The sequence below is a fragment of the Notolepis coatsorum genome, assembly GCF_963971535.1.
Source record: "Notolepis coatsorum genome assembly, chromosome: 19".
Taxonomy (NCBI): domain Eukaryota; kingdom Metazoa; phylum Chordata; class Actinopteri; order Aulopiformes; family Paralepididae; genus Notolepis; species Notolepis coatsorum.
The window spans coordinates 25294047-25313593 of record NC_140183.1 but is presented as its reverse complement, the minus strand read 5'-3'; the positions used below and the strand labels follow the sequence as shown (position 1 = coordinate 25313593).

At 47.5% G+C, this 19547-nt stretch overlaps 1 protein-coding gene across 1 annotated transcript in view; it reads left to right on the top strand.

The window, feature by feature from the left end:
* Positions 1 to 19547, top strand: part of znf407 (zinc finger protein 407) — a gene marked incomplete at its 5' end in the record, with an annotated part of 224625 nt that overhangs the window by 99565 nt on the left and 105513 nt on the right. The window contains one exon of the mRNA XM_084336581.1: positions 11505 to 11683. Coding sequence (XP_084192707.1) covers positions 11505 to 11683 — 179 coding nt within the window. The remainder of the gene's footprint in view (positions 1 to 11504; positions 11684 to 19547) is intronic.

Here is a 19547-nt window from a genome sequence, read left to right as displayed (position 1 = left end):
GCAACATTATTGTGGGTTTGCGTGATGTATATCTCCACCTCCCAACGACTTGGTGCTGGTCATAATGTCCTGTGAAAATAATTCCCTCTAAACACAATTTGATTATTTGAATTGTATTAAAATAGGCTAAAATTAAATAGCCTATGCGATGAACGAAACAATCATTACATTTGTCGTTGCTTCACCAAGCAGCCGGTCTAATAATGACATCCTGTTGTCAGCGCGAGCTGGCTGCTGATATATTTTTACGTAAAGCATGGAGCAGGCAGAGCAGAGCAGCGGTGTTTTTAGGTCCGGTCTGGAAACCGCTCAGCAGCGCCCCCACCCAACAGCTGAATTGCCAATGGCTGAATTGGAGTACTGCACCCTGCCAAGCCATGCTTCTCGCAAATATATCAGCAGCCAGCTCGCGCTGACAACAGGATGTCATTATTAGACCGGCTGCTTGGTGAAGCAACGACAAATGTAATGATTGTTTCGTTCATCGCATAGGCTATTTAATTTTAGCCTGTTTTAATACAATTCAAATAATCTAATTGTGTTTAGATGGAATTATTTTCACCGGACATTATGACCGGAGAGATTAAATATGTCGGACTTCAACAGATTTTGCCGGTCAAATACCGGTAATTACCGGCTAACGGAAACGCTGCCACGAGTAATCGATCACTACTCGAGTACATCATAGGGCTGGGCGATATGACCAAAAACTTTATTGCAATAAAATTATAAAATTATTTTCATATAATTCGATATCGATAATTATCGTCGATATAATGTCTGTCAAGTTTAATTAACTTCTTATGCTGCTGCGAATGTCTCAAGTCGAGTTGATGTCGTCATCAGTCCGCGCACGTTAGCAGTAGCCGACAAGCGGAGTATCTCATGACAATAAATATGACACTAAAACTCTCTTCCGCCACAATATATTGAAACGACGTCCACTGTATACCCCACACTACTTAAACGTGGCCTCAGAATTCAAAACACACACATACTCGGCACGTAAATATATAAAACAACGCCGTGCAAGCTAATTAGCCTAGCCAGCCTGTTGTTTATAAGCGGTGTATTCCATGACAATGTGCTAAATATGACACTAAAATACTCTCTTCCGCCACAATAATTGAAACGACGTCCACTGTATACCCCACACTACTTAAACGTGGCCTCAGAATTCAAAACACACACATACTCGGCACGTAAATATATAAAACAACGCCGTGCAAGCTAATTAGCCTAGCAAGCCTTGTTGTTGAGTGAGTCCTAGTACCTCTGGGTCTCCTTCCGGATCTCGTTCGCTCTCGGCCATCTCCTTCACTGATTGGTTGTTAGCTGTTGTGCGTATGCACGTCATCACGTAACGTTGGTTGTTGTTAGTGAGTGTGCTGAGCCGAGGCTGAACGGAGCCAAGCTTGGAAATCGATATATCGAAACTTTGCGACCACGTTTCATGTTTATTTCGAGGAAATAATTTATCGCGATAGTTATCGTTATCGTTTTATCACCCAGCCCTAGTACATCATGCGATCAATCGATCTGGATTTTTTTTGTAAAAGGCCCATCCCTACAACATTGTACATAACACACGCACACACACACAAACATAATGTTCTCTTCTAATTCTATACTTCTCATACTGTACATCCACAAAAGGAAAATAACATCTTCATCATTCATATCTCTAATGCATTCAGTACGCTTACACACACACACACACACACACACACACACACACACACACACACACACACACACACACACACACACACACACACACAGACAGACAGACACCGGGAGACACATACTGTACACAGTACTACACACGCATGCATACACACACACATTAACACACACACATTAACACACACAGTAGCACACACATACAAACACACGTACATACATACAAACACATACACAAACACACATGCACGCACACACGCGTACACACCCATGCACACACACACACACACACACACACACACACACACACACACACACACACACACACACAGACAGTAATACACAGTACAATACACGTTGCCCGCAGCACTATCACACAAGGAAATCAAAAGGAAGGAATCAAAAGGAAGTCAGATATCTAAGAGGCATGTAGGAGCCTGTCAGGACAACAAAGGCTTCCCACCATGTAAACATGTGTAACCAACACAGGCTTCCCACCATGTAAACATGTGTAACCAACACACGCCTTGCATGGAATGTTTGTGTAGTGCTCTGTCTTCCAACATGGCTCCCTGTAACATAGCAACCATTGTTTTTTAACATGGCTTAATGGAAGACACACCGGGCGGCAAACCAACGGTTGTTATGCTTTGATATATGAGAAATATATGAAGGAAAACATTATGGTTTAGTGTTTATATATAGGTGTGTGTATATATTTATATGTAAATGTAGCACAGTGTTAACAATAGGGCTGTCACAATTCGTCGACCATGTCGACGTCATCGACTATGAAATCTCGTTGATTTGCATATTCATGATCGACGCATGGTATTGTTAATTGTATGTGCCTTTTGCGGTGGAAATGACAGACGACGTTCAAAGTCATAACATGCGCAACATGTAATCTAACTAATGTGCAGTGAATCACGTTCAAGATATAAATAACTTCTCTTAAACCACTATTCGTGCCTAGAGCCAGGACTCGACAGTCACAGTGCGTGTTTCGCTCGTATTTGATAACTTCCGTGTTTCACTCCAGCTGGAAGGGAGGGGCTGAGCCCGAATCCCGATACCCCCACCTTAAATTTGAGAAGCTTCAGCCCTGCATTCTAAAGCCTGTGATAACTCTTCTTGCGAGTCGCGCTGTTTCTATGTAAACTCTGCGAGCAACGGGTCCAATAAATGTGTCTAACATGCTTTACATCCTCGCCATTCCTGTATGCCGTCACAGTAAAAACGTTAGCTGCTAACACTAACTAAGCTAGCTCACAGACACAGGAGAAATCAGTTTTGTGGAGTTCCAATAGTGAGGAAATGGGGGGGGGGGCTGAGCCTGTCTCTCTCTCCCTCTCTTTTTATCTCTGTACGTTCAATGATGATGATCAATGAAGTAGCCAAAAGTTACACTATAAAAACAAACTGGATAGTTGATGATAATAAATATTTCACTTCATTAGCAAAAATATTGTAAAATCATTAAGTCTGCTATAAGCTATTCTCCCTCTTGTGTGTGTATACATTTACTATAGGCTACTCTTTTTTACATGGATTAGGCTAATTAGCTTGAACAATCCTGTTTCCTGAGCCTATTTTATTCAAAAGGAAGATATTGATTTAAATATGTATATAGCCTATATATAAAAATACATTTGAATCGTATCTCCTGTGCTGGCACAAGCACTACCATAGCGTGGAGTGAAAAGATAACACACAATACATATAATAATATATAATATAATATAATATTAAAAAATTTTAGCCGGTAAATTATCTCTATGGCTGGTAGTTTTAATAGTTAATCTAAAGCTAAAAAGGATGAGGATACTCGTTAAACATTTTGAAATATTCAATTCCAAATAGAATCAATTGTTTCTAAATAAATAAAGACTGAAATATAATAGTAACTATGAGAATCAAGTGGTTACCAATGGTTACAGGCAGCCATACTGGAAGAAGAACTACACTAACATTGCGTTCAAGGCCTCTATTGTGTTTGAGTTTTTCCCCCTCTGAGCCTTTCTCTACATGTCTTCCTGTTACACAGAGGTCTGTTTAGCATGGCTGCTCTGAGAGTATATATGTGTCTGTATGCGTGAGCGTGCGTGTGTGTGCAGGGGTGTAGCTCCAGATTCTGGGCCCCATGAAAGAATGTATGTATTTGTAGGCCCCCAGTGAAAAAAATTTTGGCAATTTTTTTATTGATGAAAACGCATAATATGGTTTTTACCTATACATTCGGATCAGCAGTTCAGCACCTGCACTGTTGGTGGGTGAGCCTAGTAAAGGATGTCGCATTGCGTTCATCTTCAATGAATGGACCAATGCAATAGTCTACCAAAGCCCCCCCTCTCTCTCTATATATCTCACACACACACACACACACACACACACACACACACACACACACACACACACACACACACACACACACACACACACACACACACACACACACACACACACACACACTTCAGAAGCAAACATAGTATCAATGAGAGCATCAATAATACACCTGAGTGATGTCTAGCAAAAAAAAAAAAAATGGGCCCCCCCCCAGTGCTGGGCCCTTGGAATCATCCTAAGCTACCCCCCCCCCCCCCCCAGCTATGCCCCTGTGTGTGTGTGCGCGTGTGCATGAGCGTGCGTGTGTGTGTGTTCCCTCGTCTCCAAAGCTCAGCTTGACTTCATCTCTGTTTTCTTCTTCTTTCTCTCTCTTGGCACAAAACAAAATGTAAGCACAACAAACCCTCCGTGGGAACGTTGTCAAGCCGTTTGGGAATTATTATTTTTTTCTCCCTCTTGTATCTCTCATATTTGTAATGTAATGTAATGTTTGTTTTTATTTAGTAAGTAATAAGTAATGTACGTAGGGCCGGGCGACATGCGAGAAATTCATATCACGACAACCGGAATTACAAGATGGTTCATCCGATCGCCGTGCGTGCATGATAATATGAAATGTGATATCAAACCATAACTCTGTTATTTTCATATAAAATCACCTCAAATATTGAAGATGTCATTTTGAGAGAAATGTTATATGTGGTTGTTATCATTCATTTAGATGACAGAATTGTGTGCAACGATATCGAAAGGTTATTTCATAACCTAGTTATATGAATACTGGCTGAGCGTCTCGCTCTGCCAATGAGATATCCTCTTATCTCCACGCACCTAACGTGCACACCAGCGTTTCCGTTAGCCGGTAATTACCGGTATTTGACCGGCAAAATATGTTGAAGTCCGAATATTTAAATCTCTCCGGTCATAATGTCCGGTGAAAATAATTTCTCTAAGCACAATTTTATTATTTGAATTGTATTAAAATAGGCTAAAATTAAATAGCCTATGCGATGAACGAAACAATCATTACATTTTGTTTCATTGTTGCTTCACTCTGATAAAGCGCGGATGGCGCCGCTCGGATGTGATTCTTTTTTTCTTTCTTTTTTTGAGCCTGCCTGGCCACCATAACGACAAACAGGTATACGAGCGAGAGAGAGAGATGGCCAAACAAGCTAAGCTTAACAAATATTTCATGAAACCAAGCACAAGCAGGTCTAATAATAATGACAACGAAGATGAGTCTTCTGAACTTGAAGTCACAGAGACCGCTGATGCCGTGGTGAAAGAAAACAGAAACAGAAATGTCGAGCGTTCAGGCCCGAGTGGAAAGTTTAATTCTCCTGGCTGAGGTGCGACATTATATCCACATTTTCCAGTTCACTGATCCAGCCGGGGTTACCACAGTTAATTCTGGAACCTCAGATCCCCGCTGATCATGGAGTTCTACAGTATCGCGTTGGATCCATACACGTATCGATTTTTTCGAATGGTGATCAGGAATTGGAATATACCAGTTGGATACCATCTGATGTCAGGTAAGGACTCTATGTTATCAGTGTTAGGATAATCAGAGTAAGTTTGATGAAGTTATAAACTGTTTTGTGAAATGTCTTCTTTCGGTTTCACTGTAAAAGTCAGAGAGGAAATGAACGGAGCGATTATCCGTGCGCGGCCTGAATGTGCTTGCGTGCACGTATAATATTGATCATCTAGCGTTTATTTGAAAACGATTCATAAAAAGGCAGACGAATATCAACGTTGTGGAATATTCCACTAAAAGACGATTTTCATAGAATGCTCCAGAATGAGCTGTTTTTTTTATCTGAAAACGGGGGCTTTTCTAACTGCTCTGAAACGGAAACGACGCGATAAACAGCCTTGACAGCACTGACTGGAAAATAGTCTTTGATAATGCGATGGGCAGATTAGACACATAGGCTAGCCATAATTTAAAACATAGATTAGGCGATATTAACGTTAACATTGGTGCCGATGGTGGCATTCAGCCGGTAAAAAGGAAAACCAGGCTGACCGGAATTTCTTGAATATGTCCGGGGATAGAAATCTTGCAGGACACCCAGACCGGCACGAATATGTTCTAACGGAAACGCTGGTGCACACGAAACAAACAAATGCACCCACTTGCACATGACCAAGCCACTCCCATGCGTCTCCCTATATGACGCCGGAAATGGTCACGCTCCACCTTCCCAGATCGATTTCCATAAGCGGAAAAACATCCAAGGGACCTCAGGGCGCTAAGAGCGAGACGCTCAGCCAGTATTTATATAACTAGGTTATGAACCTAGTTATATATCATACTTGGCTATTGCGTCTCGCTCTGCCAATGAGATATGGGGCAGAGCGGATGCGTGGCCCAACAAGTGTACCCCCTGAGGGCCTGTAATCCCCAGCCAGGGAGGAGGGGAGTCCCGTCCACCCGCCCGTCCTAACGAAGGGGGGGAGGCAGTCAACTCCACCAAAGTGCGAAAAAGGGGGAACCAGGCACCCCTGAACGCACAGCACAGGCGGGACCACGTGTGACACAGCACCCCGTGGCCCACACCCACACACTCCTGCTAGCCCACCAAATGGCGGGACGCAGGAGAGGTCCCAGACCTCAGAACCGCCTGGGAGACAGAACCCCCAGTCATGTCCACGAGGTAAAACTTAACGAAAGGACCCGGGGAGGACCAGGAGGCCGCAGCACAGATGTCCTCCACCGAGGCCCCCCCTAACAGGGCAGCAGAGGCCGCCACTCCACCAGTGGAGTGCGCCCTGACGCCCCCGGGGGGGACCTGTCCAGCCAACGTGTAGCAAAGGCAATGCCTTCGCACAACCAATGTCACAGGCGCTGCTTGGACAGCGCCTTACCCGTGCGAGGTCCACCGTAACAAACAAACAGTTGATCGGAAGCCCTGAGATCCTGCGTCCAACTAAGGTAAAACCTCAGTGCACGGCCAGGACACGACAGGGGAATGCTCGCCTCCAACCCACTAGCGTGAGGAGGTGGATGAAACGCCTGAACCACAACATCCCTGGAGCGAAAAGAGCTCCGGATATTCTTTGGCACGAAGACTGGATTAGGCCTCAGAGTAGCACCGCTATCGGCCGAATAGACAGGCACTCAGGCCGCACAGAGAGAGCACACAGCTCACCCACACGCTTAGCGGAGGTGATGGCCAAAAGGAACGCGGTCTCAATGACAGCCGGGGCCTCTGACAACCGGCCCAGGACCAGTCGGAGGTCCCACCTCGGAGACAGAGAACATTACACAGGCTTGAGACGCCGAGCGCCAAGCAGGAAACGTTTCACGAGAGGGTGGCTGAACAATGTTCTGCCCCCACTCTCGACCATACGCCACATCCCAGGGCAAGCCACGGTAGTGGACGGAGCGTGCGCGTACCAGATGGCGTTAACCACAGAAGAGTCAAGACGCATCCCCACCAGATTCACTCTTTCAGCAGCCAAGCCTAGAGGCTGCCCCAGAACAGGAGGCAGAACAGAGTTCCGCGTGCCTGAGAGGGCCCGCGGTGACCACGGAACAGGCCACGGCGGGGCCACCAAGAGCTGAATCATGGCCGGGAACCACACAGCTGAGCCTTGGCCCGGCACGACCAGGATCAAAGTCCTGCGCTCCTGACGTACCCGCCCCAACAGCTGAGCTATCAAGTGTATGGGGGGGAATGCGTACAGAATCCCGGGCGGCCACGGAATCGGTCCCAGACCTGTCTGACTATGTCTGGACGTAGTCCCCACTTGTCAGGGTGAGGACCGCCCCGCGACATCACATCTGCACCCACATTCTCCCTGCCGGGGATGTGGAGAGCCCTCAGGCTGCGCAGATGGAGAACGCCCATAGCCAGAGCTCGACCGCCGCTCGGTGCAGATGGGGGGAGCGTGTTGTCCGTCCTGATCAAAACATGCTTGCCCACCACAAGGTGGCCGAGCCATTTGAGGACCAGAAGGACTGCCTTCAATTCCAACACATTGAATGTAGTGCAGACCGGGCAGCATGGTCTGCCGTGAGGGAGGCGTCGGTGAAGACTGAAGAGTGAAGAATGAAGAGGAGGCCAAGAGGGACCACAGAGTGAGCATCATACCGAGCAGGCGCATCACGGACAGTGCTGTAACCGTCCAAGGACGGAACCTCCCGAGCGCGCCGAGAACACCCGCCGCCGCTCTGAGAGTGATGCCCATATAGACCTTGAGCTTAGAATAAGCCCAAGTACTCCACCCGTTGACTGGGAAGAGGAGTACTCTACTTCCAGTCTACAGCAAAACCCAGGCTGGTGAGGAATTGCACCACCTGCCTGGTATGAGACCTGGCGATCTTCTCTTACCGGCCGAGGACCAGAACGTTGTCCAGGGTAGAATAAAATTCGTATCCCCCGACGTCGCAGAGACCCCAGCGCGGTCTCCACGCACTTGGTGAAGATGCGAGGAGCCAGAGAGTAGCCGAACGGCAGCCTCTGGTACTCGTACGCTAAGCCCTGCAAAGGACGCGTAGGTATGTCCTAGGAGGGAAGATCGGGATGTGAATACGCATCCTACAGGTCTATGGAGGTGAACCAGTCCCCCACCTGACAGCGCCTAACAGGTGGGTGACGGTCAACATTCTGAACCTTCCATGGGACAGGTCCAGTATGGGTCTGACACCCCCCCCCCCCCCCGATTTCTCGGGCACCAGAGAATATCGGGAGGAAACGCCGGCTCATCGCGTCTTCCCATTGGACCACGACGACGGCCTGCTTCGCCGCCAGAGAACGAATCTCCTCGGCCAGGGCTGTCACTGCCGCGGACTCTGATAATAGAGTCTGTACCAAACCCAAACACGGAGGGCGGGGGTGTGTAAACTGTAACACAAGCGCCGCCCTCAGCGTTCTCTCCATCCACACCGACATATGGCTACCACTGCAGCCATACGTGGTAAAATTCCAAAGCGCCCCCGCCGCCAACTGCCGCTGGTCCGCTAGGAATCGTAGATATGTGGCCCGGTCCCTCCCGCTGTGCGTTGTCAACCCTGGTCTTGCCAACCGCGCGAGCAGGGTGTCTCGCGGAGCCGGGATATCGCACCCTGACTCTACCAACGAGGCAATCACACCCAAGGGGGGGACCCCGACAGAAGGGGCGGTCTGATATGGGGGGAGCGGCCATCACCTTTGGTGACATAAGCTCCCCCACTGAGCATCTTCCCGGCATGGACTGCTGAGGATAGCCTGCTCTGCAGCTTGACATGCAAGGCGTGCGGTCCCCACACTGCCCGATAGGGTGGGTTCCTACACACCGTAGCCCTGTAGTGATATTACTACCACCCAAACCACACGTGCCTGACTGACCACCACCGGTCTTCCGGTCGGGGGAGACACTAACGTGATACCCGGCCTGGCGAGGGCGGGCTGGGGGAACTCACGCTGCAACCTCCTGGGCCTCGAGTTCCCCCGCTGACAACCTTTTTCGTCGACAGACACAACACCAGGCCCACCAAACACAGATGCAGAACTTGTGGTGTGGGAGCCGCTTGACAGCACAGCATTCTCACAGGCAGACCCAGGCCTAGCTAGCAACTGGGTGTCAGCCCCTGTCCCCATGAGAAGCGAAACGTGGGGCCGCTTGTGCTTCACTGGAAGCATGCAGCCCGCAGCCAAAGGGAACAAATCAGAGCCATGTGTCCCGTAGCGTAGCGGGGGGGGAGTAACCGGAGAGCGTGCTAGACACAGCTAGACGGCAACGTTTTTTTAGGGCGTGCTCATCTAATGTAGCCAATCCCTCGGGCCGCCGAGGCTGTCGACCTGTTTTCTTTGTGCCCACGGTATCTCAGGCGGGGGAAACATGGCCGCCGGTCGGGGGCCTCGCCACCGCCGCTGGCGAGGCCGTGCTCTCACCTCTGGCTGCACGGTGTGGGGCCCAGGTCAAATACCGCCCGCGCCCCTGGCCCTCCTAGCCCTCCCTGCCGTTATAGCTTGCGGTTAGGTCAAAAGCTGAATAACCTCAAAACCTCGCGCGATGGTTTTGACGTCGGCTGGCCCTAAGGCCCCACCACCCAACACCATTTTTGACAGAAAAAACAGCCAATTGAGCAATGTTGCCAGTCGCTACTAAATTCTGTACCGTGGCGGTATAGGCTTCATCAGCCCACCAGCCACCTCGCCTCATGGCGTCGGCCGGGCAGGACACCGTTCCACCATGTCAGGGCAAAGGACTGATGCCACCTGCTTCACTAAGCACGGAACACCAGTGGTGGCTGCAGACCAAAGTCTACTACTAGTGAAGCACTGCCTCACTAGTAGGCATGCAACAACCTCCACTGCGGTGTGCACCCATGAAGGGATAAAATGAATGAATGAATGAACGAAAACTCTATTAACACATTGCAGAATGGGCTAGCCCAATACACACAACTGTCAAGGGGAAGCAGACCAGAGAAAAACGCCAGTCCCGTCCACATCAGGGACCCCCATCTTCAATTCATAGATTCACAAAAAGCACACCTGCCCTGAGCCTCAGCCCATCCACCCATGTAAATGGTAAACAAGCCTCCGTTAAACCCCCAACATAGACACCGATTGACCGTCAGCATGAATGGTTAAGAGGAGGGAAGACAGTAAAGACAGCCCTCGGCGGGGAACATGGGAACGGCGTCCCAACATTGTAACATTAGCAGTAGCTGCGCGCTAGGATACTTGGAAAACATCCAAAAGAGAGTCATGTTTTCCCAAATATCCCACCCCCCACGCCAATACATCACTCGGTCGTCTCACGAGACAACGAGCCGTATTACCCATGCCAGTATCAATGCCTGATAGCGCAGGCCCTACCTGTGCACGACTTAGCTCGACTACTAACCGTTGTGCGATGTCCCTCGGTCCGCTGTCACGAGACGAGGAAAACTCAGGACCGGACCGCTGCGCTGTTGGGATGTGCCGAAAAGGTTCCGGGGGCTGGTGAACTTCTGGCGAATACCCAACATTGTGTAATTTCTCCCTACATTTCATAACAACTAGTTCACGGAGTGCACTGCTACTTCCACGTTGGAAACGAAATGAGGAAGGTCGAGCGTGACCATTTCTGGCGTCATATAGGGAGACGCATGGGAGTGGCTGTATTAGACGTGCAAGTGGGTGTATTTGTTTGTTTCGCATGCACGCTAGGTGCGTGGAGATAAGAGGATATCTCATTGGCAGAGCGAGACACGATAGCCAAGTATGATATATAACATGACATCGATCCTGAGCGGTCGTCTCCTAATCAGAAGGTTCCTGGTTTGATTCTGATGAGCAGGTCGGCACCTTGCGCCTCCGCTGTCGGTGTGTGAGTGAATGGGTGAATGTGAGGCATACGTTGTAAAGCGCTTTGGATAAAAGTGTTATAAGTGCATATTATGCAGTAGTAGTGAAGTCCATTTATATAAACGCAGTTAATTTACCATAAACTATGATATTGAATGATCTCCCAACCTGCTCTCTCTCCAGATCCAACTGTGCTGAGAACATCAGGAAGCACATCCTCCACACGGGGAGACACGATGGAGTCAAGATGTACAACTGTCCTAAATGTGACTACGACACCAACGCTCCCATGGACTTCAGGAACCATCTGAAGGAATATCACTCTGACATAGAGAACCCTGACCTGGCCTACCTGCACGCTGGTAAGAGAACCACACACACATAGAGAACCCTGACCTGGCCTATCTGCACGCTGGTAAGACAACCACACACACATAGAGAACCCTGACCTGGCCTACCTGCACGCTGGTAAGAGAACCACACACACATAGAGAACCCTGACCTGGCCTACCTGCACGCTGGTAAGAGAACCACACACACATAGAGAACCCTGACCTGGCCTACCTGCACGCTGGTAAGAGAACCACACACACATAGAGAACCCTGACCTGGCCTACCTGCATGCTGGTAAGACAACCACACACACATAGAGAACCCTGACCTGGCCTATCTGCACGCTGGTAAGACAACCACACACACATAGAGAACCCTGACCTGGCCTATCTGCATGCTGGTAAGACAACCACACACACATAGAGAACCCTGACCTGGCCTATCTGCACGCTGGTAAGAGAACCACACACACATAGAGAACCCTGACCTGGCCTACCTGCACGCTGGTAAGAGAACCACACACACATAGAGAACCCTGACCTGGCCTATCTGCACGCTGGTAAGAGAACCACACACAGATACATAGAGAAGCGAACCACACACACACACATAGAAAACCCTGACCTGGCCTACCTGCACGCTGGTAAGAACCACACACCATGATAGCGCTTTTAAACCGCCCGGGCTCCGGTTCAAGCTCCAGCTCCGTTCTGAACCCTCTGAACCTTGGTGCTCTCTGGCGAACCACCCCGCATTTACACCCATTTAAGCAGAACCAACATTCCACCGTCTCCGTCATCAACGGGGGCGTTACTCAGGTAAAAAATTATGCGAGGAGAGCGAGCCTCAGCGCGAGAGCGCACACATGCACTTTATACGTTTGAAATGAATCGTTCCAGCAAAGTATGCTTCTATTATTCGAATGACTTGTTTTAATGGGTATCATAGTAAGTCCTACTGTAGAACATGACATAATAGCATGATATCTGATTTATTAATCCCAATACTGGACGACGACCGCAATTGGCACTTGAAAAGTGTAAATGATGGATTAGTCAGTAGCAATTCATGACGGCCCGTTTAGCTCAACTGGTTAGTGCCCTGCCTGTGGACCATATGGTCCCCAGTTCGAATCTCTTGCTTACTTCCTCTTTTTTTTGTAACGTTAACTCACTCCTACACCACCTCACTCCTACACTCTCACCCCCCACCACCTCACTCCTGCACTCTCACCCCTACACCACCTCACCCCTACACTCTCACCCCTATACCACCTCACCCCTACACTCTCACCCCTACACCACCTCACCCCTACACTCTCACCCCTACACCACCTCACCCCTACACTCTCACCCCTACACCACCTCACCCCTACACTCTCACCCCTACACCACCTCACCCCTACACTCTCACCCCTACACCACCTCACCCCTACACTCTCACCCCTACACTCTCACCCCTACACCACCTCACCCCTACACCACCTCACCCCTACACTCTCACCCCTACACCACCTCACCCCTACACCACCTCACCCCTACACCACCTCACCCCTACACCACCTCACCCCTACACCACCTCACCCCTACACCACCTCACCCCTACACTCTCACCCCTACACCACCTCACCCCTACACTCTCACCCCTACACTCTCACTCCTACACCACCTCACCCCTACACCACCTCACCCCTACACTCTCACCCCCACACCACCTCACTCCTACACTCTCACTCCTACACTCTCACTCCTACACCACCTCACCCCCACACCACCTCACTCCTACACCACCTCACTCCTACTCTCTCACCCCTACACCACCTCACCCCTATACTCTCTCACCCCTACACTCTCTCACCCCTACACTCTCTCACCCCTACACCACCTCACCCCTACACCACCTCACCCCTACACTCTCTCACCCCTACACCACCTCACCCCTACACCACCTCACCCCTACACTCTCTCACCCCTACACTCTCTCACCCCTACACTCTCTCACCCCTACATCACCTCACCCCTACACCACCTCACCCCTACACCACCTCACCCCTACACTCTCTCACCCCTACACCACCTCACCCCTACACCACCTCACCCCTACACTCTCTCACCCCTACACTCTCTCACCCCTACACTCTCTCACCCCTACACCACCTCACCCCTACACTCTCTCACCCCTACACTCTCTCACCCCTACACTCTCTCACCCCTACATCACCTCACTCCTACACCACCTCACCCCTACACTCTCTCACCCCTACACCACCTCACTCCTACACTCTCTCACCCCTACACCACCTCACTCCTACACTCTCTCACTCCTACATCACCTCACCCCTACACCACCTCACCCCTACTCTCTCACCCCTACACCACCTCACTCCTACACTCTCTCACCCCTACACCACCTCACTCCTACACTCTCTCACCCCTACACCACCTCACCCCTACACTCTCACTCCTACATCACCTCACTCCTACACTCTCTCACCCCCACACCACCTCACCCCTACACCACCTCACTCCTACACCACCTCACTCCTACACTCTCACTCCTACACCACCTCACTCCTACACTCTCACTCCTACACCACCTCACTCCTACACTCTCACTCCTACACCACCTCACTCCTACACTATCACCCCTACACCACCTCACTCCTACACTATCACCCCTACACTCTCTCACCCCTACATCACCTCACCCCTACACTCTCTCACCCCTACACTATCTCACCCCTACACTATCTCACCCCTACATCACCTCACCCCTACACTATCTCACCCCTACACTCTCTCACTCCTACACTCTCACCCCTACATCACCTCACCCCTACATCACCTCACCCCTACACTATCTCACCCCTACACTCTCTCACTCCTACACTCTCACCCCTACATCACCTCACCCCTACACTATCTCACCCCTACACTCTCTCACTCCTACTCTCTCACCCCTACATCACCTCACCCCTACACTCTCTCACCCCTACACTATCTCACCCCTACACTATCTCACCCCTACATCACCTCACCCCTACACTCTCTCACCCCTACACTATCTCACCCCTACACTATCTCACCCCTACATCACCTCACCCCTACACTATCTCACCCCTACACTCTCTCACTCCTACACTCTCACCCCTACATCACCTCACCCCTACACTATCTCACCCCTACACTCTCTCACTCCTACACTCTCACCCATACACACTCTCACCCCTACATCACCTCACCCCTACACTCTCTCACTCCTACACTCTCACCCCTACATCACCTCACCCCTACACTCTCTCACTCCTACACTCTCACCCCTACACTCTCTCACTCCTACACTCTCACTCCTACACCACCTCACCCATACACTATCTCACCCCTATACTCTCTCACCCCTATACTCTCTCACCCATGCTCAGCAGACAAGACAAGGCCTGTTTGTGTTCCAAAGTGCTCTCTCCCTCCATCTCTCTCTCTCATCTCTTATTTCTCTCTCTCTCCCCTCACTCTCTCTCTCATCTCTTATTTCTCTCTCATCATCTATCTCTCTCTCTGTGGGCGAGCATGGTTTGATCTAAGCAGACAGAAGGAGAGACCAAAAGGAGGACAGTAAAGGGGTAAAAGGTGTTAGTAAGGTGTGTGTTAACCTGCCTGTGATGCTCTCTGTCAGAGTGGCGAGAGGGAAATGGTCTGTGATGGTCCTTCCTGCTGCTCTGCCTTTGAACGACACAGATCAAACACCGCCCCCCCCCCCCCCCCCCCCCCCCCCCAGTCACAGGGCCCTTCGCTGCCTCTCGCGCACCAGATTGATTGACACCCGGACGTTGCTGCTGCTGCCACCACTACTGTCTCTCTCTCTCTCTCTCTCTCTCTCTCTCTCTCTCTCTCTCTCTCTCTCTCTCTCTCTCTCTCTCTCTCTCTTTATTCAACATCACACTTTGAATTAAAGCCCTTCTCGAGGATGAAAGGAGAGGTCCTTTGCAAACTGGGGGAAAGAGAGGGAATAACAACCAGCGAGATATGGAGGAGAATCATGATGAGAATTAAGAGGGGAGGAAGGAAAGAAACAAGAAGAGAGAAAAAAATTAAATATGCCGGGAAAAATGTTGCTGATCAGACAGTTTATAATAAAACGATAATGACAGCTGTCTTCCTGGTGAGATGGATAGAGGTAGAGAGAAGTGAGATATACAGAGATAGAGAGAAGTGAGATATACAGAGATAGAGGTAGAGAGAAGTGAGATATACAGAGATAGAGAGAAGTGAGATATATAGAGATAGAGGTAGAGAGAAGTGAGCTATACAGAGATAGAGAGAAGTGAGAGATAGAGAGAACTTATTATGTATTGTTTTTACTTCTGTTTAACTGTGTTAATAAACAAACAAACAAACAAACAGATATAGAGAGAAGTGAGATATATAGAGATAGAGAGAAGTGAGATATATAGAGATAGAGAGAAGTGAGATATATAGAGATAGAGAGAAGTGAGATATACAGAGATAGAGAGAAGTGAGATATACAGAGATAGAGAGAAGTGAGATATACAGAGATAGAGAGAAGTGAGATATATAGAGATGGAGAGAAGTGATATATACAGAGATAGAGAGAAGTGAGATATATAGAGATAGAAGTAGAGAGAAGTGAGATATATAGAGATAGAGAGAAGTGAGATATACAGAGATAGAGAGAAGTGAGATATACAGAGATAGAGAGAAGTGAGATATACAGAGATAGAGAGAAGTGAGATATACAAAGATAGAGAGAAGTGAGATATACAGAGATAGAGAGAAGTGAGATATACAGAGATAGAGAGAAGTGAGATATACAAAGATAGAGAGAAGTGAGATATACAGAGATATAGAGAAGTGAGATATACAGAGATAGAGAGAAGTGAGATATACAGAGATAGAGATAAGTGAGATATATAGAGATAGAAGTAGAGATAAGTGAGATATACAGAGATAGAGAGAAGTGAGATATATAGAGATAGAAGTAGAGATAAGTGAGATATACAGAGATAGAGAGAAGTGAGATATATAGAGGTAGAGAGAAGTGAGATATATAGAGATAGAGAGAAGTGAGATATACAGAGATAGAGAGAAGTGAGATATGTAGAGAGAAGTGAGATATACAGAGATAGAGAAGTGAGAAGTGAGATATACAGAGATAGAGATAAGTGAGATATATAGAGATAGAAGTAGAGATAAGTGAGATATACAGATATAGAGAGAAGTGAGATATACAGAGATAGAGAGAAGTGAGATATACAGAGATATAGATAAGTGAGATATATAGAGATATAAGTAGAGATAAGTGAGATATACAGAGATAGAGAGAAGTGAGAAGTGAGATATACAGAGATAGAGAGAAGTGAGAAGTGATAACTTGCGCAAAGGGCCGGATGTTGTTCGTTCAGCCCACGCACAAAACTGAGAGATTACCTGTAATTTAGCATAGCCTCATAGTGTGGGGAACACACACACACACACACACACACACACACACACACACACACACCCTCAGTGCGTGAGAAGGATTGGTGCTAGATTGAGAAGGGGCTGTCTCTCGGAGATCAAATTAACCCTTTTCTCACCAATGACGTGTTAAGACGTCATTCCTCGCCATGCGTAATCTGCCAATGACGTTTTACAGCGTCTTTGAGATCAATATTTCAAATTTCTGTCATGGTATTCATATTTCACCCACGGATCCTTGACTGGTGCTGTAGGACTCCGCTCAACTCTCCAACGCTTCAATACAGCCACCTGGTGGCCGATCGGCGAGTTGCAACCGGATGTTGATAATTGTGACGCCGGTGTGTCTCCCTATTCCCTCCGGCCACTCGATATCGCTCGCGGGACTCCATCTTGACACACTGGATAATCGATCCGTTGCCATAACTCAATAAACAACATTATTTGGACGTATATAGTATTATACAACCTGGAAATGGATCGCATAGATCAACATCCCATAATAGCGATATTTTTGCTCCACGCTCATCACCCAACGGTAAGAGGAGACTGGGGTGAGTTTCAGCGTTTTTGATTATTATTATCCATACAAACTGTTCTGATCTATATATCACCCATACTACATTAATCATTTAACGTCGGCCATTGCATTATAAACGACCCCCCCCCCCCCCCCCCCTCCGGTCACCAGCAGATGATGAGTCATGACGTTTAGGACCTTGTACAATTGAAATTTTTTATCTGGCTTCAATCGCTATCAAACTGCATTTGATGATCTAATATATGCATAAATGGCTATAACTCACGTTCTATGAAATACAGCAGAAAACGATAAAAACATATTTATACTCTAGACCAGGGGTGGGCAATTATTTTTCCCGGGGGGCCGAATGAGCAACTGAAAATATGTTGGGGGCCGGGCCAAAATTCCAAACTCAATTATGCATAATATAAATTTTATTTCTATATAAAAAGCAGTAAATGGCATTGTTTTGACCACTGGTAAGAGTGTATGTTATTATTTGGCAATTAAAAGGTGAGGTTAGCTTTCAAAAATATCATTTATTCAAATAGAATTTATTTCCAAAATGATAAACAAAATGTGAAACATTAATAACAAAGGGCATTTTGAGTTTCATATACTATTGAAACAAGGATTTTCTTAGCTTTCTAAAGACATCACATCATCTTATAGCAAAAATAAGCAAGACATGTCACTGAACTGTGTAAAGAAAAGTGTCCCAGTTTTGTAGCCTTTTTTACTTTACATGCCTATATTAAACATTTAATGTTTTCAGAACTGTGCAAAAAAAAGAAAAAAAAATATCAAGTGTCCCATTTCATTTCAATCCAGTCTCTGTTGAGCTTTAACAAGTCCATCAAAGTCAGGTTGCATGTCTGAGGTGGAGATGCGAAGCACAGCTGCCAGATGTTCATCAGTGAGAGAGGATCTGTACCTGGACTTGGTAAACGTCATGACTGAGAATGTCTGTTCACATATGTAGGTGGATCCAAAGAGAACCAACATCTTCTGAGCATGTCTCCTAAGCGTATACTGTGCGTGTGAACGTTGACATGAAAAAAAAAAAGTAAAAAAAAAAAAAGAAAAAAAAAATTAAAAAAAAATATTTTTTTTAATTTTCTTTTATTATCATGTAATCTTTCGCGGGCCGGTCAGAATCATCCGTACAATGCCCAGGTCTGCTCTAGACCGTATTTTTGTATGAATGTGTGAATGAAAAAGTAAAACGTTCCTACATCCTGAACGATAGCTAATCGATGTTGAATGGGCCATAGTAATGTCAATTTAGCAATACAATTTAAAAAGTTATAGCCCTGCAAAGTAGGTGAACATCTCCATAGACAAATATAGCTGGCAGACTGGCTACAAGGATGGATATAAGCGTGGCAGAGGAAGGGTTAATGATAGTTTTGCGGCATATAGAACGGACATTCATACACAGCAACGCACCTCCAAACAAGGTGTGATAAACATGAAGTGATATATTTCCCTTGGCATGAAACAGGAAATAGAACTTACCATTAGGGACCTGCATGACGCTTCTTTCTCTATTCAATAACGTTTTACCCTGAGGGATGATTTACAATAAAGTGTTAAAAAAGAAAAGTAGGCTACTTAGAACCCCCAAAATAGTGTTAGCATAAAAAAGAAGGTAGGCCAGCTGTAGTTTACAAAACGGTCTGGAGGTTCCACAAGTTAATCAAAATCCGAAGTATTTCCAAACCGGGGTTTGAGATTGCTCAGAATGGCTTTCCATACAAATCACTGTCTTCGCGAACGGTGGTGGCGGTTGTTGTTGTTGTTATTACTACTCGCGCACCCTATTCAGTTCAATGCCGTCGCGTGGCTCCTATCCATCATGCAGCGCATTCAGGCCCACGCCCACAATCTAAT